We start from the raw sequence: 26,096 nt of genomic DNA on the forward strand, positions 1-26,096 counted from the left end.
TTTAGATGACTTTAGATGAAGAACAGACCTGAAAGATCTGTATGTGTGTGCGCAGTAAGTACACTTGGAAATGGATTCCCTTTGTATCAATCATAAAGCCGCTGAACCTGTCACTATAAATCTACAGCTTGCCATATCCCTCTCTTGCTAAATATAAATTTCACATGTCTAGATGTTGCTGTTTCCCTCAACGGTCTTTTGTCATGGGAGGAAACAGACATGTAAATTAGGAGATGTGAGTGCAGGGGCCCTAACGAAGGGGATGTGCAATAAAGAGAGTCAGGATGTTGTGTTTCAGTCAGTTTAATTTTTTTCTTCTTTATACACATTATGCAACCTGTAACTGAATTGCGTTTCCTTGTGAACTGATAATATGAGCTGACACTCAAACCAAGCTCTGGCTATTGATGACCTAATTCATGCTCACATTTTCTAACATGTGCAATGTTGTTTTAAATACACTATATATACGTGAGGTTGGACTAATCACATTTTTTGTTTTTCAATTTTATTAATATGACTATATTTAAGTACAAAAATGTGCACTTGTGCACATAAGAAAAATGTTCCGCGCTATCACTCGCGGAACTAAATACTGATTCCAACGTTTCAGGCCGACGCCGTTTTGTGTCTCACAGGAAACGTCCTACACGGAAGTTGTATTTTCTTTGTGTTTCTCTGTTTAGCGTCGTTTTACATAAAGATTGTAACGCAATATCTTAGTTATGCACGAAGTTATACCGTTTTATTGACCGCGCGTCATCACTAAGCACCAGAGCCGTGTATACGTGACTTTATTGACCCGATTTGGGGATGGGCGACTGGATTATTTTGCAGAGAGTTTGTTAACCCCGGCCAGAAAGCTAGCACGTTAGCCGCTTCCAGGCTCTACTGTAAACCGAGCAGAACGACGCAGCTGCGGGATCTTACAAATTTAACTAACCTACGAACCATTGTTTGTCCATCAGCGTTAACCAAATCGGACAAAATGCACAGAACACGCAAATCCATCTCCTGGTTCGTATTTAATCACTTGCTTTATGCTGTGTTTTCCTATATCAACCAATGTTTGCGTATTTAGGTGTGGAGTAATGTGAACTTTGCAGGATTATGCACATTTATTACGCAGTTGCTGAATAGGCGCGGTATGGCTAGATAGTTCCAAATGCAGCTGGTCCGATGGTTTGCAATGTCCAGATAGAAGTTACTACCAGATAATCAATCTAACTTTCCTATTACTGCTTTTCAAGAGGCTTAAACTTGTTACGAACGAGTGTCCGTTGTATGCATTGCAAGCACGAAAGATACACTTTTTGTTACATCCTAAGTATATATAACACTAAGTATAGTGTTTTGTGGCTGTAGGTAATTGTAAAACTTAGATTTGTTTGTGCACAGCTATTCTTGGGCAGTTTTATGAACTGCTCTTTACTGTTGCATCATGTTACTTTCCTCATTGGTGGGAATCTATCTGTTTCAGATCTCTTTAATAGAGATCTTGAGGAGTGGTAATGGATGAGCAGAAATCAACCTGTGAAGAAAATGATTCAGAAAATGCAGGTCAGTATGTTTATTTAAATTTGAGTTGCATAAGATTAGTTTCATTTTCATTGGGTTCATAAATGTAGACCACCATGCTGTGAACTTTACTGTGTTAAGCATGCATGCATACTGTACTCTACTGTATATTTTAGTAACAATGTATACTCGTATTAATGTTTGCAGTGTAATGTAAATGTATAAGTCAAAATGCACTAAATGTCCTTTCAAACTGAACTTGTTGAAATCTAATATATTTTGTACTGTCATTTGAAGCAGTGATGATACATACATTTTTGCACAGCAGTAATTATATTTCTTAAAGTGAGTCTTCTCTAGCATCTGGATTTTACTTTGAAGTCTCTGTGACATAAGGGCACATTTATATTTGCATCTCCAGTTAATTAACTTATGGCTGCTATGTTTTCACAGCTGATGATGGGACCCCTCCAAAGGACAGCGTCCAGGTTGAGGGGGAACTGAGTGCCCCTGTTTCTGCAGAGGTCATCTCAGGCTCTACTGTGGAAACTTCCAGCTCATCAGTGTAAGGCCTGCTATAAATATTGTGGTTTTCAGTGCTTTGCATAAAATGTAGGTCATGCTTGAATAGCTTGGTTTTATAGAAAAGAGCTATCTTCATTAAATAGAACAATGTTGCATGGACAAATTTGACAGATATTGCAGAAATAGTTCTAACAGTCACAGAGAGAATTAATAATTTACCTAAGTCCAGCTGAGGTATTGCGAACATAGTTGTGGGAATTTCTGACTGCGATTTATGTTGGTGTTTTGTAGGGAGACTGTCAGGGCCTGTGCTCTGTGTAACTGTGTGGAGCGTAGTCTGCATGGACAACGGGAGCTCAGATGTTTTGGATCCTCTTGTGATCGGCAAAGTTTGGAGGCCTCTGTTTCCTCTCTGCCAGCAGCTGGAAACGATGACCTGTCTTCCATTGGATTCTCTGAATCCACCTCTCTGGCATCTTTCTTTGATGACACAGGTATAATCAGCAAATCAATAGGTTTGAATTACAGTTATGTCACTTCTGATTTTAAAGGTGCATTTGGCCATATTTTGTCTTTGATGAGCAATCATTGGTAGACCTTTCACAGTTGCTTGATTTGATAGTTTGATATATACAGTTGAAGTCAGAAGTTTACATACACTTAGGTTGAAGTCATATAAACACATTTTTTAACAACTCCACAGATTTCATATTAGCAAACTATAGTTTTGGCAAGTCATTTAGGACATCTACTTTATGCATGACACAAGTAATTGTTTACAGACAGATTGTTTCACTTTTAATCAACTATATCACAATTCCAGTGGGTCAGAAGTTAACATACACTAAGTTAACTGTGCCTTTAAGCAGCTTGGATAATTCCAGAAAATGATGGTAAGCCTTTAGGCAATTAGCCAATTACTAGACTAATTAGAGTAAATTGGAGGTGTACATGTGGATGTATTTTAAGGACTACCTTCAAACTCAGTCCCTCTTTGCTTGACATAATGGGAAAATCAAAAGAAATCAGCCAAGACCTCCACGAGTCTGGTTCATCGTTTCCAAATTCCTGAAGATACCACGATAATCTGTACAAACACCATTGAGAATACGTAGCCATTATTCCACACAGGAAGGAGACACATTCTGTCTCCCTGAGATGAGCGAAGTTTGGTGTGAAAAGTGCAAATCAATCCCAGAACAACAGGAAAGGACCATGTGAAGATGCTGGAGGAAACATGTAGACAAGTATCTATATCCACAGTAAAACGAGTCCTATATCGTCATAACCTGAACGTTCCTGCTGCTCAGCAAGGAAGAAGCTATTGCTCCAAAACTGCCATAAACAAGCCAGACTAGAGTTTGCAAGTGCACATGGGGACAAAGATCTTACTTTTTGGAGGAATGTCCTCTGGTCTCTGATAAATAGTCTGGTAAATGTGCATATGCAGCATTGCAGATGCCAGTGTTTAAATTGTTGTGGTGAATGATTAAAATTGCGCTTTAACAGTAAAAACCTCATAAGCATTGCCTGTAAAATGTTAATTATTTTATAACTAAGGCGTGACGATATTGCTAAAGCTATTAACGGGTTCCCACAGATCCTTAAAATGTCTTAAATTCAGTTTTCTAAAATTTAAGGTAATAAAAAGTCTTAAATATCTTTAAAAGATACAACAAATGTCTTGATTATAATTTAAAGAGGTCTTAAATTTGGGGGTGGAAACACAGGAATCGTGATATGACCTAATGTGATTATCTAACTTCAAAAGAACAAGAAGCATTGAATCGCAAACATTTCAGAATAAGATTCCCTGGTGTATTTCAGCCTTTGAAGTTAAAAGTTAGTAATAAACCCTACTCTTGTAGCATCTGTCTGACCCTCCCAGTAACAGGAAGAAAAGACTAAGAACATTTAATATAGGCAACCAATTTTTAAAAACTATTGGCAGATTAATTGCCTTTCAAAACCTTCTCATTTCAGCAACCATCCAATATCGATATCGGTTGACCTCTAAATTGTATTTTATTTTTATAATCATTCATAAACCAATTTTAATGTGATATATGTGGAAAACATGTATTGATTATTTAAAACTTGCATATCCTGTATCCCTGTTTTACTGATAAGAATTGTTAAGGCCATGTTGAATGTGTGCCCCTGCCTAAGTAACAATCTGTGATATATGATTTATTTTGAGATTGTGTTGGTTTGTCGGGGATATGGTATTCATTTTATTTGTTGAGGTCTTGAAAAAGATGTAGCATCTTGCTTTTTTTCATACTTTTGTATAAGTATCTATCTATGTATGGTACTGTATGTACAGTCTGTGTGTGTTTCTTCTGAAATGGTTGAACCATTCCATTTAAAAAAATACTGTAACCAAATTATTTTCATGACTTTCGGTTCCGTTTACAGTTCTTGAACATGCATTATTTTGCTAGTACGGACAGGACACCGCGCCAATATACACTTGACAGCGTTTCCTGCTACCTCTCAGCTGGACTGCAATACCGTTATTGAATTAGTAGCGTGAAACATCCAGTCTGACTAGTATAGTCTGATTTCTAAATTACTGACTAATGAGCTGGTTCATTTGTTTCTAAATTGCAAAACATAATGCACTTTCTACCAAACTAGTTATATTCATCAGCCCACTCTTTTTCATGCATCACAAACTTGCTGAGCTGCAAGTCATGTATTTAGTCACATCCGACTTGAAATTAACCAAGAAATCAGAGTAATTACGTGATAGTTGCTGTTATGATAATGATAAGTTAAATATACATACTGAGTTTTTTTAAACTAGTGGAATTTTATAAAAAATTGATAAATATATAAAATATCTTAATAACATCCAGTTAATATTTGTGAATTTAAATGAGTAAATTAATGCACAAATCAAAAGCACACAAAGTTATTGTAGTATTCATAATGTTGCATAATTTTATGTTGCCAGCAAAAACACTGGAGATTAAAATTTTACCCAGCCCTATTTATGACTGAATATATTTTCCAAATGAAACAGGGAGCTGCTGGGTTCACCACTGGTGTGCCGTGTGGTCAGAGGGAGTTGAACAGACTGAGGGTGAGGTGCTGATAAACGTGGATAAGGCAGTCATCTCAGGGATACAGCGGGTAGGCTGAGAGCTTTCTTTATTGAAGCATTAAACCTTAGAAATATTGCCTAATGGGAGGCAAATCAACAACTACTTTTACCTGTCCTATTTTATCTCTGTTTCAGCCTTGTGATTATTGTAAACGGATGGGTGCTACCATTTGGTGCCGGGCCGAAGGCTGCTCACGGTTCTACCACTTCCCCTGCTCAGCTGCAAGTGGATCATTCCAGTCCATGAAGCAACTGGTGCTCCTCTGTCCAGAGCACATCGACAAGGCTGAGGAGATCGGTATGAAATTACAGGAGAGATATCATCAGTAAATAATGTTTGTGGTTGCTGAGATGATTCTGCTTGTTCTTCAGCCGGAGAGGAAGCGTGGTGTGCAGTGTGTGACTCTGCTGGGGACCTGTCAGGTCTGCTATACTGCACTGGCTGTGGGCAGCATTATCATGATGCCTGTCTTGAAATCAGTGCCACACCACTTCAGCGTTCTGGCTGGCAGTGTCCAGAGTGCAAGGTGTGCCAGACCTGCAGGTATGTTTTTTTATGGTAAATAAAAGAATAGTTCACCAATTAAAAGAAAGTTCTATCACCCTTTAATCACCCTCATGTTGTTTCAAACTTGTATACATTTCTCTCTTCTATGTAGCACAAATAGAGATGTTAAAGGAATATTCTGGGTTCAAGACAAGTTAAGCTCAATCAACAGCTTTTGTGGCATAATGTTGATTATCACAATTTATTTTGACTGGCCCTTCCTTTAAAAAAAAAAAGCAAAAATCGAGGTTACAGTGAGGCACTCACAATGGAAGTGAATGGGGCCAATTTGTGAACATTAAAATACTAAATGTTTCACGTTTCAAAATTTTAGATACACAACGCAAACAATATGTGTGTTAACTTGATCTTAGTGTGATAAAATCCCCTACTAACCTTTTACTGGGTGAAGTTATAGCCAAATTTACAACTTTGTTGTCATGACGATGTAATGTCAACAAATCCTAAAATGACATTTTAAACAACTTTACAGCTCAAATAATACGAGTTTAACAGAAGAAATAATGTAAGTACTTCCATAAAATGATAAGCTTTCATAAAATGATAAATATGTCTACCCTCCAAAAATTGGCCACATTCACTTTCATTGTAAGTGCCTCACAGTAACATCTATTTTTTGTTAAAGAAAAGGAGGGATGATTCAAAATGAATTTTTGTGGTAAATTGTCGCAAATGTCACAAATGCTGTAGATCGAGCTGAACTTATATTAAACCAGAAATATCTCTTAAGCAGAATGTTAGCCTCAGTCACAATTTTAATTCATTGCATCTTTTTTTTTCCATACAATGAAAGTGAATGGTGATTGTGGCTATCATTCTGCCTAACATCTCATTTTGTCTTCCATTGAAGAAATTCATGTGGTTTAAAATGAAATTAGGGTGAGCAAATGATTTATATACACAGATCAGCCACAACATTAAAATCACCTGCCTTGGGTTCCCCTTGTGCCACCAAAACAGCGCCAACCTGTATCAGAATAGCATTCTTCTCACCACAATTGTACAGAGGCGGGTATCTGAGTTACCATACACTTTGTCAGTTCGAACCAGTCTGCCCATTCTCTGTTGACCTCTCATCAACAAGGTGTTTCCTTAAGCAGAACTGCCCGTCACTGGATTCTTTTTTTTTTTCTCGCACCATTCTGAGTAAATTCTAGAGTGTGTGTGAAAATCCCAGATGATCAGCAGTTACAGAAATACTCAAATCAGCCCATTGCACTAACAAACATCAATGCTATTATCTAATCAGCCAATTGTGTGGCAGCAGTGTAGTCCATAAAATCATGCAGATATGGGTCAGGAGCTTCAGTTAATGTTCACATCAACCATCAGAATGGGGGAAAAGTTTTGTCTCAGTGATTTGGACCGTGGCATGATTGTTGGTGCCAGATGGGCTGATTTGATTATTACTGTGACTGCTGATCTCCTGGGATTTTCACACACAACAGTCTCTAGAATTTACTCAGAATGGTGCCATAAACAAAAAAACATTCAGTGAGCGGCAGTTCTGTGGATGGAAATGCCTTGTTGATGAGAGAGTTCAACAGAGAATGGCCAGACTGGTTCGAAGTGAAAAAAAAAATCCTTTCACAGTGTGTTGAGAGTTATTCTTTGTAACGTGTGTTAAAGATTATTGTCTCTTTAAATACCCTTTCTGTTCTTTACTGTCAGTTGTTGATAAAAAATTACTACAAAAAACATTTAATTCTAATCATTCATCTCACAGATGAGGTAAAGCCACTCGAGTCCTCTCTAGTTAACATGTGCTCATTTAAAGGCATTGTTTACAGATATCTGATGAAGAGCATGTAGATCGAAACGTCACGTTTGTTCATTTCTGTGGTAAGCTCATTCATTTTTTTGGGAGCAACAGTGAGCTGACTTTGCTGGAGTTTTTGTGGATGTTCGTTTTTGAACATACACCTGTATTCATTATATTGCTTGGATGTGAACACTTTCTACGACTGTTGTTTACAGAAATGCAGATTTTTTTGTTAAAGAGAGAGTATCGCTTTTAGCACATGTTCAGCAAATCAGTGGAAATAAATAGTGCAAATAATGCAATTTAACAAGAAATATGTAACAAAAATAATATAGTGAATTGATTGAATACATTTATTTGTTCATTTTTAAAAAGCCAAAATGTGACACATGATGAAAAAGTAATGAAAATATAACTGGTACAATTCATAATTTCCTAATTAACCTAGTTCAAAGGTCCCTTGTATATTTAACCGCATTAGCTGAGAAATAATTTCTTGTAAGCAAAAGGTTAATTTTAACTGAAATAAACCCAAATGAATCGATATCAAATCGAGAGCTTGTGAATCGGAATCGATGTATCAATATTCAATACCATCCCTATTTATTTGTGATGTCCAGGCAACCAGGTGAAGATTCAAAGATGCTGGTTTGTGATGCTTGTGATAAGGGCTACCACACCTTCTGTCTACTCCCAGCGATGGACTCGGTACCCCCTGACTCATGGAAGTGCAAAGTAAGCTCATTTACATGACTAATTCTTACATGCCCTTCATCTGTGTATCACCATTTAAGGTAGAATTTAGTCCTCTGCAGTTTATTTACATAGCAGATGGCAAACTCAACTCTTGTCTTTGGCCCAAAACTGCATAAAGACAGCACTTTCAATTGTATACTTTTAATAAATAAAATGTGTCATTTAAGCAGTTTTAAAAGAGTGGTTCTCTCACCCTCATATTGTTCCAAACCTATATAACTTCTGTGAAACAAAAGATGTTATGTAGAATGTCAGCCTCACTCACAATTCTCTTTCTTTGATTGCAAAGATGATGCAATGAAAGTGAAAGGTGACTGAGGCTAACACTCAGTGACATCTTTTGTTTCCATTTTGGGTGAAACTGTCCCTTTAAGAAAGCACAATATGTGGGTGGTGCTTTTTACGATAGGAGTAGGAGACATTGTGGCTTGCAATGGCGATATCAGTTGATGCAGATGTTTGGTTAATAGTAAAATTAGATTTTTGTGAGTAAAATACCACTCAATTGGTTTGGTTGACCTCATTTGCATGTCTGTCTCAGCGTTGTCGAGTGTGTATTGACTGTGGTGTGCGAGGACTGAAGCTTCCTGGCTCTGAGCAATGGTTCGAGAGCTATACAGTATGTGAAGGCTGCCAGCACAGGCGCATCTCTGTCTGCGGTGTTTGCAGTAAAGCCACGGAGCTCTCTGTCTCCCTGCAACATCGCTGTGCCATCTGCCACAGGTCAGTTTGTGCTGTAAAGAATCAGCAAGACATTTTATTGAGGAGAACATCTGGTTCTGTACACAAACTTTTTACTAATTTCTGTAGCTAAAAAGGAGTTGACCTTAAGTTATTTTGTGTCAAAAGTCAAGTTTTGGCTCAAACATGAGATTTGCTTTCATCTGTATCTGCATATTTTTACTGTCATATATGATCTATTTTTTCCTCCTCAGATGGGTACACAGTGATTGTGCCTCTCTCTCAGGGCGTCCTGAGAAGAAATGCATCTGTGTGCTCTGCAAAGAAGCCCCAGATGAGTTTCCAGTCGAATCAGAGTTGTCATGCACACATGCAGTTGAGAAAGCTGATTTGGAGGTGCCAATGGAGTTGGGTATGTCATCTTTATTTATCTTGTCTTAATTTTTCTTAATTAGTGGTCATGCTAAGGTAATCATGTCTATTACTATCACTCATACATAGGGTTAACATTTGAACAAATGTAATTATCTACTATTTTTGCCTTGTGGACGTCATATTGGCCTAGCGATATCTAGAGATCACAATATGATATAGAGTTGCGGGTTGGCTCCTTTGAGTTAGGTCAGTAAGCAACCACATAGAAATGTGGTAAATAGGCTCAGAACTTGTTAGCAAGAGCATAGCTACACTCTACTGTACACCCTGTTTTCAGCATATTTTAGAACACTCGCACTCGTCAGAAAGTGAATTTTTCTAATTTTAAAGGATTCTTTCTGTTGGTTTCTGTTCTCTGTGGACTGAGTATTTTTGATAGATGTTAAATGTGGATTTTGAGATAATGTGTTTCAATTTAGGGGTTGAGTCTGAGGTTGTTGGAATGACAGAAGTAAAAGAAAGCATTATTGAAGAGGAACTACAGCCAGAGGGCCCTGAGGTCTCCACACATATGCACATTCAGGTCTCTGCTGAACCGCTGGCTCCTAAAGCTACAGGTAAAATAAAAAAAAACTATTGTATGTTTTCAGAAGTCACCTATAGGGTAGCAGTGGTATACTGGTTTCACGGTATACCACGGTATGAAAATAGACGGTTATCATACCATGAACATTTGCTTATCTACGGTATTGAGAAAAAAATGCGACCGGACGGAGAATCTCACCTGCGCATGCACATCTCCTTTCCTCCTTGACTGCCTGTCGTAAACTTGCCCCAAACACACACATGCAGCAGAGAAAATGTCAGAGAAAAGCGAGTCTGACATAATTGAGTGAGTGTGTGAGTTAAAGCTGTGTTTCTCAACTGGTGGGTCGCAATTCTATTCGGACTGGTAGTGGACAGCAGGGAAAGAACAATGCCATGGTTTTCTCATTGAAGATATTTCGGCTGCTGCCCAAGTAATACCCTATTTAAGACTACTGAGGCAAATTTTATGATAATCTCGCAATCAGCTAAAGGCTTCTCATCTGCACTTTCGCACGAGTGAAACTGAACCAGCTTGCGCTAATTATCTGCTCTTCTCTCTGGCGCGTGTGTGCAACAACCGGGCTTTCCTTTATTGCGGAGCGCAGGCCTAAAAACTGATGTGACCAATTTAAATTCTAGTGAGACTTTTCTAGTTTATAGCGTTACGGAGATTGTCAAGTTGAACCTCTCAAACAGTAGCAGCCCTGACATGCCAAACAGCACTGAGGAGGAAAAGAGCAACACTATGTTTCCATCTAAGGAGTTTTTGCTAAAAAGATTTAGCACATCAAAATAAAGCTGATGGAAACGCAAATTGTCGCTTTTGTTGTTGACGTCAACAACAAAAATATTGTCTTTTGATGCATGTCCTTGTACTGGAAAACCATGAACAAAACTATACAACATAAAAGGAAATGCGACCCAGGATACATTAAATACAGGTTATGTTTTTACTATAGTGGGTCGCCACTTGATTTCCAATGAAAAATCTGTCCTGAAGCAAAACCAGTTGAGAAGCACTGAGATAAAGGTACAGACAGGAGCCGTCTACAGTATATGTTAACTGTTAATAATCGTATGACATTGCTTTAAAAGCTCACACAGCTGATGTTATTTTTAATTTAGTAGTTCATTTAATATGTAAGCTTTAGTTATATGACATGTTATGAGTTACATGCTATTTTTATCATGATTATTATTCGTTTTTTTATTATAATTCTGTTAGCTTTCTTATTTATTCTATTTATTTTCAAAAGGGAGACTTGTATTTTACACATACGTCCATTTAAATAAAAAAAATTGTTTCAATTATAATAGTATTTATTCAAAATAATTGTGTAACACCATGAAACCGTGATATTTTCTGAGACCGTTAACATACCGTGAAATTCTCATTCCGTTGCAACCCTAGTGTAACATCACTATCACTGGTTATTGAGCTGCATTGAAAGAATGTTTAGTGTTTGATTAGTGCTTACACTAATTGTCTTTTGTAGATATTGATGAAAAGCAAAAGGAGGAGGGTATCAGCAATGAAATTGTCACTGTGGTTGAGGAAAAATTGGAAGACAATCAGGAACCTCCTGTGATGGATAGCCCGAACAGCCCTGTCCTTAACACTACAGTGGAAGTCCAACCTGATGTAGCAGAGACTCATTTAGAAGGACTGGATGAGTCACAAGGGGAAGAAAAGCCTCCTCAAACTGAGACAGAGTTGCACAGTACAGAGGAGATCACAGAAACAAAGCTTCCATCGAGTCCATGTTCTCAGACTTCTCAAAACACCCTCCCTGTTTCTGAAGAGAAAGAGCCAGTTGAAATGGACATGGAGATAGGATCTGAGACACGGCAAGAGGAGGCACAAGATGGGACTCTTCCCCCTGCTCCTGTATCGGAAATTCCTCATGCATCTTACACTGATGATAGAATGGGCCAGTCTGAGGATGAGGAAGAAGAGGATTATGAGCAGGGGGTTGAAGAATCCTTAGAGGAGGCACTGCAAAAAGATGATAGTCAGGGGGAAGATGCTCAATTCATGCAGGAGTCTCAAGAGGCTGATTCAAAGCCCGAGTTAGTCCTTGATGAGACATCAAACCTTAGCCACGGTGATGAGAGCAGCAGCGGCTTCCTTGGCTCTCCAGCTGAGGCAGACTCTCAGATGCTGTCCATGGAGCTGGTACCAGCTGGCAGGACCCGCTCTGATTCGTTGCTCACGGAGACGGAGGACTCGTTGCCTTTTGACCCGTTGAAGCCTGATGGAGATAAAATGAAGCGACGAAGTTCTCCAGGACGCTCGCGAGTAAAACAGGTAGATTTTAGGCATGGATCTTTTATTCTCCACATATACCCGATCTTGCCGTTCTGAAAGGTGTATTTTTTAAAAACTTTTTTCAGTATTCCATTAGTATTAAGTTTAATGCTAATACATTTGTATTTCTAATCTTCCAGGGCAGAGGCAACAGTTTCCCAGGGAGACGACGGCCACGTGGCGGTGGAGGTGGAAGAGGGCGTGGGAGGTCACGTCTCAAAGCAATGGCCTCTTGCATAGACGCTTTTATTGTTAGTTTTTTGTCTCATCGAGTCTTTCACTTCATTGACCATCTGTTCATTTACTTATTAGTAGGCCTGTCACAGTTTTTAAATAACCGCCCGATCGCGGTTATTTGAGACAACCGTTATTATTGGGCATTCAAATTCCAGTCACATTTTAATGCACAAATAAGGGAATTTTAAGTGAATATACTGTATAAATGCCATGAACATCACGTTTGTGTGTCATTCAGTTGAAATCCGAGTCCAGGCATCACTTAGCCGCTCCGTGGACGTCAACCAGCTCCTGTCCGGAAGAGCAATCTGATGCGCACGCTGTCAGCAAAGGCTCACACCAAACTACCGCAAAAATATAACCGTAACAATTAAAAACGTTGATAGTGAACGCAAAGCACTCCAGTTTCAATTCAAATGATTGTGTAATGCAAATGTTCCTGGGTTATACACACAGTGTTAATGACAACGAGGAGACGACACACGCCTACTCTATTTCTGTGGACTGATGAAAACATTTTACGAAATCTCAGTGGTTTTGCTTCATGACAAATAAGGACTCGTGGGTTTAACCAGAGCATTAAAATAATGTATGAAAGGGAAGTAGGAAGAACATGTTTTACTATTGCATAACATAATTGAAATATAATGAAAATATAATAAAATACATATACAAATTATATTTTATTTTCTATTTAAAAATGATCAAATATGAGTTATAAATGTAAAATTAACCAAAACCAATGTTGACCAAAGATACATATTTTAAGTATTTAAGAATAGTTTGAGATTTAAAATTTTTAAATAAAATTTTTTTTAAACTTTTTAGAAGTTTTTAAAGCTTTAAAAGGAAATCATAGTTTATTCCTGTTTTATTATTTGATTAATATATTTGAAGTTAAATATGTAAAAATGACTTCTTTTGGTGAATGAAGCACACCTTATAAAATGACGATTTATATGACAATTAATCGTAAAAGGCCTTAGCGAGGCAAGTAATCATCACAGCCCTAAAACAGACATTTAATCGTCATAATCACAATTGTTTGTTTGACAATCATCAGCCAAATTTCATAAATGTGACAGCACTACTTATTAGTATCTTTAAGGAAGCAATCAAAATCATTAACTTGTTGTTAAAGCTGAAATGTGTAATTTCTGCACTACTGTTGCCTCCGAACATAATTGCAAGAATAAACATTGTTTTCAAACAGCCTTCCGAATAAGCCAGCTGAGCAGATAGATTATCACGCCCACTGGTTGAGGCAATGTTGCTATGTTAAAAAATGTTTTTTTTTGTCTGCATGCAGTATTATGGTAATTTGGAGTCATTGTTTTTGGTATATTGTAATAGTTTGGACTTTGGAAACCTTCAGATTAGTGAATGATAAATGCATGTGTATTATTTACAGTTAAGCATGACTGCAGACACTGGACTTAGCAAAGAGGAAGAAGAGGAGGAAGATGACACCATGCAAAATACTGTGGTACTTTTCTCCAACACTGATAAGTTTGTCCTGCAGCAGGTAATGATCCGCTTTTTACTGTTTCACTCTTGCAATAAATGTCAATAAATGTCACAAAATGTGTGTATTGATGTCTATTTCTTTCATTGTACTATTTTGCGGCTCAGGACATGTGTGTAGTATGTGGAAGTTTTGGACAAGGTGTGGAGGGCCAGCTTCTAGCCTGTGCTCAGTGTGCTCAATGTTATCATCCATACTGTGTGAACAGCAAGGTAAGTTTTTGAAGTCTATGCTTTCTGCATTGGTGACTCATTTATACAATGTATTCACTCAAAAGAACAGCCTTTGTTTAGACATCTAAAACCTATTTGTCTCCTCTGTAGATCACCAAGATGATGTTGAGAAAAGGCTGGCGTTGTCTTGAATGTATCGTGTGTGAGGTGTGTGGGAAGGCTTCTGATCCTGCCCGTTTGCTGCTTTGTGATGACTGTGATGTCAGCTATCACACTTATTGCTTGGACCCACCCTTACAGACTGTGCCCAAGGGAGGCTGGAAATGCAAATGGTATAACAAATATAATGTACATTGATTATTGTGTGTGGTTTTGTGTGCAAATTCGGAGACTAAGGAAATACAATTGAAGTCAGAAGTTTACATACACTTAGGTTGAAGTCATTAAACTAATTTTTTAACCACTCCACGGATTTCATATTAGCAAACTATAGTTTTGGCAAGTTGTTTAGGACATTTTTGTGCATAACACAAGTAATATAATTGTTTACAGACAGATTGTTTCACTTTTAATTGACTATATCACAATTCCAGTGGGTTTACATACACATTTATGCAACTGTGCCTTTAAGCAGCTTGGAAAATTCCAGAAAATTATGTCAAGCCTTTAGGCAATTAGCTTCTGATAAGCTAATTGGAGTCAATTGGAGAGGTACCTGTGGATGTATTTTATGGCCTACCTTCTAAAAGAAATCAGCAAAGACCTCAGAATAACAATTGTGGACCTCCACAAGTCTGGTTCATCCTTGGGAGCAATTTCCAAATGCTTGAAGGTACCACGTTAATCTGTACAAACAATAGTATGCAAGTATAAACACCATGGAACCACACAGCCATCATACCACTCAGGAAGAAGACACGTTCTGTCTCCTAGTGATGAACGTAGTTTTGTGCAAAAAGTGCAAATCAATCCCAGAACAACAGCAAAGGACCTTGTGAAGATGCTGGAGGAAACAGGAAGACAAGTATCAATATCCACAGTAAAACGAGTCTTATATCGATATAACCTAAAATGTTGCTCATCAGGAAAGAAGCAACTGCTCCAAAACGTCCATAAAAAAAGACAGAATACAGTTTGAAAGTGCACATGGGGACAAAGATCTTACTTTTTGGTGAAGTGTCCTTTGGTCTGATGAAACAAATATGTAACCGTTTGGCCATAATTACCATCGTTATGTTTGGAGGAAAAAGGGTGAGGCTTGCAAGCTTAAGAACAACAAAGCATGGGGGTGTTAGCATCATGTTGTGGGGTGCTTTGCTGCAGGAGGGACTGGTGCACTTCACAAAATAGATGGCATCATGAGGAAGGAAATTGATGTGGATATATTGAAGCAACATCTCAAGACATCAGCCAAGAAGTTAAAGCTTGGTCACAAATGGATCTTCCAAATGGACAGTAACTCCAAGCATACCTCCAAAGTTGTGGCAAAATGGTTTATGGTATTTGATTGACCATTGAAAAGCCTTGACCTCAATCTGATAGAATATTTGTGGGCAGAACTGAAAAAATGTGTGTGAGCAAGGAGGCCTACAAACCTGACTAAGGGAAGCTTGTGGAAGGCTACCCAAAATGTTTGACTCAAGTTAAACAATTTAGAGGCAATGCTACCAAATACTAACGAAGTGTATGTCAATTTCTGACCCTCTGGGAATGTGATGAAAGAAATAAAAGCTGAAATAAATAATTTTCTCTAATATTATTCTGACATTTTACATTCTTAAAATAAAGTAGTGATCCTAACTGACCTAAGACAGGGAAAGTTTTCTATGATTAAATGTCAGAATTGTGAAAAACTGAGTTTAAATATATTTGGGTAAGATGTATATAAACTTCTGACTTCATCTGTACATGACCAGACCATTGCTATTCCCCCTGCAGGTGTGTGTGCTGTATGCAGTGTGGTGCTAGCTCCCCGGGGTTCCACTGTGAGTGGCAAAATAACTACAATCACTGCGGCCCTTGTGCCAGCCTGGTAACATGTCCTGTGTGTCGTGAGAACTTCATGGAGGAGGAGCTGCTTCTGCAGTGCCAGCACTGCGACAGGTCAGGCTGTAACTGCTTTACAATATATTAACCATATTAAATAAGGAAGATCAGAATTATGCACAACTATTTTTTATCTGTCTGCCTGCATAGATGGGTTCATGCTGTATGTGAGAGTCTTTACACTGAGGATGAGGTTGAACAAGCATCCGATGAAGGCTTTGCCTGTACAGCCTGCACTCCATATGTCCCCAGACCTATTGGTGAGTTTCATGATGTGTTTGACAGATCTTTCAAGACAACTTTTTTCTTTTTCTTTAATACGCATTTCGTCTCTTTTAGTAGAGTCTCCCATGATGTGTGCTTTCAAAATCAAAGAACCAGGTATGTGTATACATTTTGTAATGCGTTTTCTGTTTTCTCTGTTAGCTATTTTGTTTTTTACATCTGACTTTATCTCTGTTTCTCCACCAAAGAACCACAGTTTTATCGTCTTGAGGGTGTCTGGCTTACAGAGACCGGCATGTCTTTGTTGCGTAGCATGTCCATGTCACCACTGCACAAGCGCAGACAACGCCGGTCTCGACTGGGCACCTTGTGTATTGATGAACTGAAAGAAGGCGAGGTTGATGGTGATGAGGGGAAAGGTAAGTTTATTAACAAGTTAAATTATTTCTCATACATAAAAACAAGTCACTTAATAACCACCCGCTTTGTGATTACTTTAAGTTTATGTAATGTTTATTTAACTCTGCAAGCTGTTTAACTGAAATGTTGTGATTTAATGGGATAGTTCACAAAAAAATTAAATGAACACCATGTTGTTCCAAATGGTAGAACTTCCTTAGAACAGAAGGGTGAGTGACATTACAACAGAATTTTAATTTTTAGCGAATTAACCCTTTTAAGTCATGTAGATGAATTAGAATTGCTGTGATTGGTTGTGTTTGCAATTAAAGAGAACTGATATTGGTATAGGTGGTGCAGATGCGATGGAGTGTGAACCCAAACTTGAGGCCCCTGGGAGCCCAGACCGGGATGGTGGAGTGGACAGAGAAACTGGGGCAGATGGAAGTATAGAGGGCATGGGGGACTGTGAAGGTCTCAAAGGGGTAACAGAGGAGACCGAAGATGGGAAGAAGAGAAAGCGTAAACCATACAGACCAGGTCAACAGACATTTGTTTTCCTAATGACTGTCTCAATTTTTAGTGCTTTATATTTGTTTTGGTGTTGAGGTAACTAAAAGTGCTAATTACGTGATTTTCAACTTGTAGGGATTGGAGGGTTCATGGTCCGGCAAAGAAAATGTCACACACGAATGAGGAGGAGTCTGTCTGCCTCTGGTGAGGGTGTTCCTGAAGGGCAAACAGCTGAAACTAAACTTGAAGAAGGTACGTGTTAGGGGTGGGAATCACTAAGAAACAAGCAATATGATATTATGATGATATCTAGTTCACGATACAATATTATTTGCAGCTCTTTTATTTTTGGTGTATAGCGATTTAAAACTGCATTATATTGCGACGTTTTACTTCCTGTTTTTCATTATTCTTCAGTGGAATTCCAAGAACAGCTACCAAATCACCAAATGCATTAAGTGAATATAAATGTTTCACTTTATTTTACAGTATGTGTACTTTCAGTACACTTACAGTGTACTTAAGAAAGTACGGAGTTATTTTAGTTTGCTACATTAGGTACTTAATATGGGTTACGGTTGGGGTTAGGTTTAGTACCTAGTAATTACTGTAGTTGTTGTAATTATATTATATGTAAATGTAGAACAGTACTATGAAATAAAGTGCTAACAATGTAAAAGTGCCTGAAATACTTTATGTAACAATTTATTTGTGAACAAGCAGCACTGACCCTCAAAGAAGTCTTCTAACATTTGACTGAACTTTTTAAAGCAAAAATCAGCCTCTTTGAAGTTCACTACACATACAGTACACTGTATAGAAATGTCAAGTCCTTGCAACATAAAATCAACTTCAATAAATTAAATTAAGTACTTCAATAAAGAACACTAACATCAAACAAAATAAATTGTAAATTGTGCTGCTTTTTTGCTTTGGAGCTTTGAGACCTATTATATTACTGTAGGGGTTGAATATTTATGTTTTGTATAGCTATATACAAGACAAAAATGGTCTTCGGTGGTGGCTGACGAATATGGTCATCCGCGTTATCGAAGGGTATTACATAATTGCATTTAATATATAACATGTATATATTAGTAACATTAAATGATTAAAAGTTTTATATTTAATATGTATAACACTAATCATTTCTAAATCTATGATTTGTTTACAGTCTTATGTTGTGAAATAAATCCCTTATTAAGCAACTGCTTAATAAACAGGTTTTGAATTAGTTTGAATTAGAACCGCAATGACTCTCGAAAATTGACTACTTAGTATTCTTAGTACACATGTAATTCATACACATTTTTAAAACAAACCGGCAAAAGTCTGAAAGTGTGATTTTGCGAATGCTTAGTTATTTGCCAATATTTCAGTTATTTCAAAGAACCACAGCAAAATAACCAATGAAAAAAACGTTGTATAATTACATCGAATAATAATGAAAAACAATTTGTATGATATCCTAAATATATGTACATCTCTGCTGAAAAGCTCCGATGTGCTCACACACACACACACACACACACACACACACACACACACATCGTCACCTTCCTTAAATACTGTCCTAAGTCCGTTTTTTCAGGTTTTCAAAAAAACTGAACCAAATATCATGAGGAAATGATTTAGGCAAAAATAATTTTTGTCAAAAAATTACTTGGGACAATATTTTAGGAAGGTGACGATATACACAGAGACTCAAGTTGCGACCAACAAACAGAGCCTTGATGTAAATGCACCCTTGTTACTTGATCAAAACAACAGTTTGTATAATATCCAAAACAACTTAAAATATCTGTGGAAAGCTACCTCGCCACCCCCAACCCTCTTTAGCTCTCATACACATACACACACTGACACACATATACTCGCAAGTCAGACATAGCCTTGATGTCAATGGACCCAGAGAAGTATACTTAAAAGTAAGTCTTGCCAATCTGAATAGATGTTACTGCTGACGAGAACCTTAGCAAACACGGGTAAATCTCACACATGTTCTCTTTTGTCTCTTTTTCTCTCTTGCTACTGTAAGTGCTGGTAAGCCACCATTACTAGTTCTAAAGTGACGATTTTAAACTAGTAACACAGGCTTGGACTGAATCAAAAACAAGACGCTGAATCTGTGGTGAAAGAAAGAAGTTCCACTCAAGCGTTTTAGGGACGAAAATCAGAAAATGTCTTGAGATAAAACCCTGAACCATGTCTTAAGGTGTGGTAACTGTGGTATAAGCAGAATAATTGACTGGCTTTACGTCCTCGGGTGTGCATTATTTTTCAATAATTCAACTTTCGTCAACTATTCCTTACATAACTCACCCAACAGTGGCCACAGTGTTATGCTTCGAGGGCTGAGCAAGTGCTCATTCATTAGTGGCAGTATGCAATATTTATTTTTTTATTTATTTTTTGCATGCAGCAAATAAAAAAAAAAATATTGGCCCTAAATCTAGGCACGACTGATCGGTGCGCCCCTACCATTATTAATATATTTTTCATCTTACTATATAGTACCTTTTGAATTTGACAAGTATTTTTACTTTAAGGTGATCATTGAAATCAAACTAAACTTAATTAACACCTTATTTAATTTAATTACACCTTAAAATAATTTGTTTCCTACTCCATTACAGATATTGTTTTCCTTTCATTAGGCTCTTAAAGATTTAAGTAATCTTTAGAAATATCTGATGGTTAACAAGGCCAGTTTACTTTACTAATATCTAACTCCATTCTACCAGAACATAAATAACACGGGAGGAAACTTTCTCAATTATTTGTCCAAAATGCACTATGTTCTTGCCCTTTTATTTACAATGCAAAGCCATAAGCGTATTTAAGACCATCAAAGGCTCCTTATTTCTTTGGTTATGTTAATGTAGCTAGTCTCTAAAACATACATTTTTTTATTTATGAGAAATGGTAGCATTTTTAACACATTTAGAAACATCATTACAACACGTTTGTAATTCAAAAAGTCTCATTTATTCCACCTTTTATAGATTTAACTTTTTAATATGAAACGTTAAAAAAAAAAAAAAAAATGTTGTTATTAGAAAATGTTGATACATTTTAGTAAGATGATTTCATAATTTGTCATTTTCAAAAACCTTTATTTTGGCGCATGCCAAAATAATCCAGCAGAGCAGATCCTCACTCTAGTGGGTCTGTGATCGATTGTGGTGCATATTTGTTGCATGCTACTTTTGAATGCAGGAAACCACTGGACAAACCAAAATGCTGCCAAACTCTGGATTTGATTCGTTTTTGTGGGTGATGAAAAAAATACAATATCACAACGAAAAATATTGCAATACTTCATAATATCAATTATTTTCCCTTATTCTAGTAAGTGATGCTAAATTGTGTCAGTCACAGCATCTGTTGGGGATTACCAAACCGTAAAATTCCATTAATTTTAATGATGTTGTCTTATTTTTGTAGGCCCTCATCCTGACATACCTCTAGATGTGCCAGAGATAAAGACAATAGAGGGAGATGTTGAGCAAGCCAAGAAGCGCAGGGGTAGAAAGAAAAGCAAGTTGGAGGACATGTTTCCTGCATACCTGCAAGAGGCTTTCTTTGGCAAGACATTACTCGATCAGAGTAAGAGGGCTTTTCTTGCTCCTCCAGCTCAAAGACATACACAGGGCGTTCTGAGGCCCCCACTCCCTGGGAATGGGGCTAGAACTACAGCCTCTGTACCAGGTTAGGCAAGAAACTACATCAGTGTTATTGTTTAAAACGAATCAAGTTTTGGCATAGATTTAAACATTTGTTTAAATTTGTTCTTTATAGTTGAGGCCATAGTCAGGCCAACTGTTCCCCCCATGGAACTAAAGAAGGAGGGTGAGGGATCCAAGCCTCCAGGAGATGTAGCAGGTAGATTTTTAAGTTAAAGCTGGTTAAAAGGTTTAGCAATAAGTGTTGTCAGAACATAATATTTAATAAAAAAATGTTGTAGCACTTGGGCCAGGAGCAAGTGGGCAACTTTTCAACAAAGATCAGAGATCAGGAGATACTCCTGGGTCTATCTCACAGAAGAATGAAGGTAAATCCTATTTATAAAACAATAAGAGTTTTCTGGTGATGTCATTAACAGTTGTGTGAATTACAAGACTGCCTTTTCTCACCAGATCACCCCCAGGGACTAGAAAGTCAGGACTCTGAGCAGTTCTTCCGGAAGTTACTTGGACCCACTGAGGGAGCTCTGTAAGTGGAGCCCTTCAGCCTAGCATTAAGTCTGAGTGTGAGCAAAATGATTTGTCCCAAAGAAACCTCCTTCCAGGTATGGCTTGATCTTTTGATATGCCTATATATGAATCACATATACTCTTTATATACTGTTTGCTGTACCTGCATAAACCTAAAACATCACTGTTAATTAACTTGCAGCTACTTCCATACCTGGTGCACTGCCCTCAACTGCAATGATGGAGTCTTTTTCAGGACTCTCCCGGTCCCCCTTTTTTGACATGCGGTAAGCCAAGTCTCCTGTTACTTCTCCCTTTTGTCTCTATGGATTTCTCTTTCTTTACACTCTTTTTTTTTTTTGTTTGTCTCATCTCCAGTGATCGAGGTGGTCTTTTTAGCCCAGACCAGGATGAGGAAAGCCCATGGGCAACACCATCCACTCCAGCCACCCCTTCTACTCCCCCAACTCCTACTGAACAGGAAGGTGATGGCCTCACATACAATCAGCGCAGTCTGCAGCGCTGGGAGAAGGATGAGGAATTTGGGAATTTATCTACCATCTCTCCTGTACTCTATGCTAACATTAACTTCCCTAGCCTCAAGCAGGACTACCCTGGTTAGTATCAAACTGATTTTAAAGATGGCACTTAACACTGGTGCTACTGTGCTAGTGCATTGTACATGTCCTTTGTTGTACTGGTACTACTCTTTAGCGGCATTTGATTTTCCAAATGAGATTACTAGATAAGTGGGTTTAGTTTTCTTTTTAATTGTTTCTGTTAAATTTGTCTATATGTCCCACACGTCCTGGAAAACATGGAATTCTGCAATGCCGAAAATAAGAAAAATACCTAAATGTCCTGGAAATAATTATTTGTCCTAGAAAATATTAATATGATTGTTTGACTGTTGCTAGCAAGGCTTCCGTTACATTCTCAAAAACATGGTAACGATCGAACTCTGAATAGGAGTCAAATACCCATTTTTATTGTTTTGTCACTGCCAGCAGGAAGCACATTGTGACAAAACATCAACAGTTAAGGGCATTTACACCCTTATGACTGACTTCAGCAGTAGCCAATCATGTGCTTGGCAGTTGCGGTCCAACTGAGGCAGATCGCTTGATTGGTTACACCTACAATCAATTTAGTACTTGGCTACAGCAGCATCTGCACCGTGAGAAGTAGCATTCATTAAACTTCTCATTCATAAACAAACTGAATGACCTGGTACATGTACCCACCGACTGAATGAGAGGGGCATGTTGTTCGTTTACTTAAGCATCAGCATGTGAGTCAACCTTGTTCATCACGGAAAGAAAAAAGCAGAAAATATTTATACATGTTAAAGGGCCTTCACATGACTCGCGTTAGCACTGACGAATACACTGAAGTCTATGAAGTGACACATCAGTGCAACCTCACAAATTATTTATTTGAGAGTACAAAGCTACAATAATTATTTTAAAAAAATCACAATTTTTAACCCCAGTTATTTATTTATACATTTTTTCTTCTCCACTTTTTATCCCCAATTTGGAGTGCCCAATTCTCAATGCGCTCTAAGTCCTCATGGTGGCGTAGTGGAGGGCGACAAATCTCAGTTGCCTCCGTGTCTGAGACCTCCAATCCACACATCTTATCACGTGGCTTGTTGAGTGCATTACCGCGTAGATATAGTCACCATGTGCCCTACCGTGAGTGGAGATTACCCCTTGTGACTCTGCTCTCCCTAGCAACCGGGCCAATTTTGTTGCTTAAGAAAGACCTGGCTGGAGTCACTCAGCATGCCCTGGATTCAAACTTGCGACTCTAGGTGTGGCATCTTTACTCGCTGAGCTACCCAGGCCCCCTGACAGCAGTTATTGAACTACAGTAATTACATTCATCAAAAACCTCAAGACCTTGAGCATGGATGCTGCAGTGGATGGCGTGAAGCACACATGTCTCCGTGGCAACTCGCTCAACAAGCCACGTGATAAGATGTGCGGGTTGATAGTCTCAGATGTGCGGGTTGATAGTCTCAGATGCGGAGGCAACTGGGATTCGTACTCTGCCACCAAGATTGAAGCAAATCACTACGCGACCATGGGGACTTAAAAGCACATTGGGAATTGGGCATTCCAAATTGAGAGAAAAAAACCGCAAAGACCTAAACATAAACGAGTCCTCTTTTTACTTTCTGCAAACAAAGCAATTGCCAATTTTTTCTCTTCCAAATACATTTTCAATGTTTATTGTGCACTCCCGTTTTCTTGTGTGACAAGCTCTTAAATTCGCCCCTCCGAGGCGCTTAATTCAACGTGGAGTAAAGTTGAACTCTTCATGAACTTTTCTGAACTTTACTAACTTCATGAAACGCAAACAGAATAAATGGTCCTGAGTCCAAACACAATGTGATGTTATGCATAAATATTTAAATAATGTTGGATAAAATGCAACGTTATCATCCTGGGATTAAAGTGGACCAATCACAGCTGTTGCCTTTGTCGACGTGACGTGCAGTACAATTTTTGAAGAGGTGCACGTCTGGCTACGATGAAGGCTACGCCGTTACCGCCGTAGCTATGCATAGCCTTCACCGGCCTTAAGGGCGCTTAAACACTAGGGAATTCTCAAATGGAGCGTTTTGCACATGGGAGAACAAAAGGTCAGTTTGGAAGCAGTGTATCATTTACATTTATGCATTGGCAGACGCTTTTATCCAAAGAGACTTACAGAGCCCTTATTACAGGGACAATCCCCCCGGAGCAACCTGGAGTTAAGTGCCTTGCTCAAGGACACAATGGTGCTGGCTGTGGGGATCTTACCAGCGAACTTCTGATTACCAGTTATGTGCTTTAGACCACTACACCACCACCACTTGGGTATCACAGAGGGAAGAGTCGGTCACGGACAGCCCTTTCGGACAGACCCTCTCCACAATTAATATCTTTTTAACATGAAAGAGAAATATAATGGAGGACAGGGAATAAACACACAGCATGTTTTAGTTTGTTCTCCATGTTTTTTTCCGATTTCACTGCGCAACAACTTTTTTTTTTTTCTACACTGCAATGTAATATTCAGATAGACAAATGTTTGAATTTTATAATAATAATTCATTATATTTATATAGCACTTTTCTAGGCACTCAAAGCGCTTTACATAGTATGGGGGAATCTCCTCAACCACCACCAGTGTGCAGCATCCACCTGGATGATGCGACGGCAGCCATAGTGCGCCAGAACGCCCACCACACACTAGCTATTGGCAGAGAGGAGATGGTAGATTGATGTAGCCAATTCAGGGATGGAGATTAATACAAGGCCATGATAGATGGGGGCCAATGGGGGGAATTTGGCCAGGACATCGGGGTTACACCCCCTACTCTTTACGAGAAGCATCCAGGGATTTTTAATGACCACAGAGAGTCAGGACCTCGGTTTAACGTCTCATCCGAAGGACGGTGCCTTTTTACAGTATAGTGTCTCCGTCACTATACTGGGGCATTAGGATCCACACAGACCATAGGGTGGGCACCCCCTGCTGGCCTCCCTAATACCACTTCCAACAGCAACCTTGGTTTTCCCCAGGAGGTCTCCCATCCAGGTACTGGCCAGGCTCAACCCTGCTTAGCTTTAGTGGGCAACCAGGCAAGAGCTGCAGGGTGATATGGCTGCCTATTTTACATAAAATAACCAGAAAATAACCAAATATTATTAATTTGAAAAGGATATGTGATGCTTAATACAGTACCTGTTGTGTGTACAAGAAGAAAGTCCAATAAAAGCCTGTATATTATTGTCTACTCGAGTACTCTGACTAATTGCTCGAGTATTGTCGAGTAGGGGTGATTACTTGTTCATAACTTTATATATATAATAACATGTCTGACAAACGTCTATGGCTGCTGCATTGTGCCTTGTTCCACTGTGTCGTCTATTCATTATTAGAGGCTGTTGTAAAGTAATATGTTACAAAATGTACAAAAGATTCAAAATATAATGCATCATATTTTATCATTATGTGAAGATTCACTGTCCAACTCACGCCTGTCTGTTCTTCCTTCACGTTACCGTATTTATCACGCACCAATTTTTTATTAACTGTCTGAACCGCCTATTTTCAAATAACAGGAGACGCCATAACCATTGCGTTTTTAATATGCATGTTAAATTGAAGTTCAGTTTGAAGACGCTGCATTGTGTTCCATTTAGCTGCGCTCTGTCTAGCTGTTTGAAACACTCGCCTGCTATATACGAGTTGCTTCAGCACGTTGAGTTCACTGCCACACGTGCCTGGTGTGTGTGTCCACAAATGTTCGCTCTTGTGAGAAAATTCATGAAGCATTCCATTCAACTCAGAGTCTGATTTTCCACCTTCCAAACTGGGGAAAGTGCAATGGAATGACACTTTATATTGGACATCTAACTTGGAAACTTGTGCAAAATCTCGTGCAACTCCCATTTCATCGAGATGCAGGTGCGTGTTCCTTCAAGTAGGGCAGGGTGGTTTACAGTCAGTGACAAACATTTACTTTTATTAAATTATATCAATTAACGAGTCCAAGTTCTTACATGAAATGATAAAACATGTTTAGCAAACGTTTT

At 38.4% G+C, this 26,096-nt stretch overlaps 1 protein-coding gene across 1 annotated transcript in view; it reads left to right on the forward strand.

The window, feature by feature from the left end:
* LOC127628666 (histone-lysine N-methyltransferase 2D-like) overlaps nt 1–26,096 on the forward strand; it is a 48,497-nt gene that overhangs the window by 2,090 nt on the left and 20,311 nt on the right. Inside the window, 28 exon segments of the mRNA XM_052105450.1 lie at nt 1,481–1,560; nt 1,972–2,083; nt 2,335–2,537; nt 5,072–5,181; nt 5,288–5,450; nt 5,525–5,696; nt 8,103–8,217; nt 8,780–8,961; nt 9,174–9,331; nt 9,774–9,911; nt 11,379–12,190; nt 12,331–12,441; nt 13,839–13,952; nt 14,060–14,164; nt 14,276–14,457; nt 16,064–16,228; nt 16,322–16,431; nt 16,511–16,552; nt 16,645–16,815; nt 17,147–17,335; nt 17,444–17,560; nt 20,756–21,019; nt 21,110–21,193; nt 21,276–21,362; nt 21,448–21,516; nt 21,519–21,599; nt 21,707–21,791; nt 21,883–22,121. Of these exon segments, the coding sequence (XP_051961410.1) occupies nt 1,512–1,560; nt 1,972–2,083; nt 2,335–2,537; nt 5,072–5,181; nt 5,288–5,450; nt 5,525–5,696; nt 8,103–8,217; nt 8,780–8,961; nt 9,174–9,331; nt 9,774–9,911; nt 11,379–12,190; nt 12,331–12,441; nt 13,839–13,952; nt 14,060–14,164; nt 14,276–14,457; nt 16,064–16,228; nt 16,322–16,431; nt 16,511–16,552; nt 16,645–16,815; nt 17,147–17,335; nt 17,444–17,560; nt 20,756–21,019; nt 21,110–21,193; nt 21,276–21,362; nt 21,448–21,516; nt 21,519–21,599; nt 21,707–21,791; nt 21,883–22,121 (4,429 nt within the window). The 5' untranslated portion in view covers nt 1,481–1,511.

Source organism: Xyrauchen texanus, chromosome 35 (assembly GCF_025860055.1).
Source record: "Xyrauchen texanus isolate HMW12.3.18 chromosome 35, RBS_HiC_50CHRs, whole genome shotgun sequence".
In the NCBI taxonomy this organism is placed as follows: domain Eukaryota; kingdom Metazoa; phylum Chordata; class Actinopteri; order Cypriniformes; family Catostomidae; genus Xyrauchen; species Xyrauchen texanus.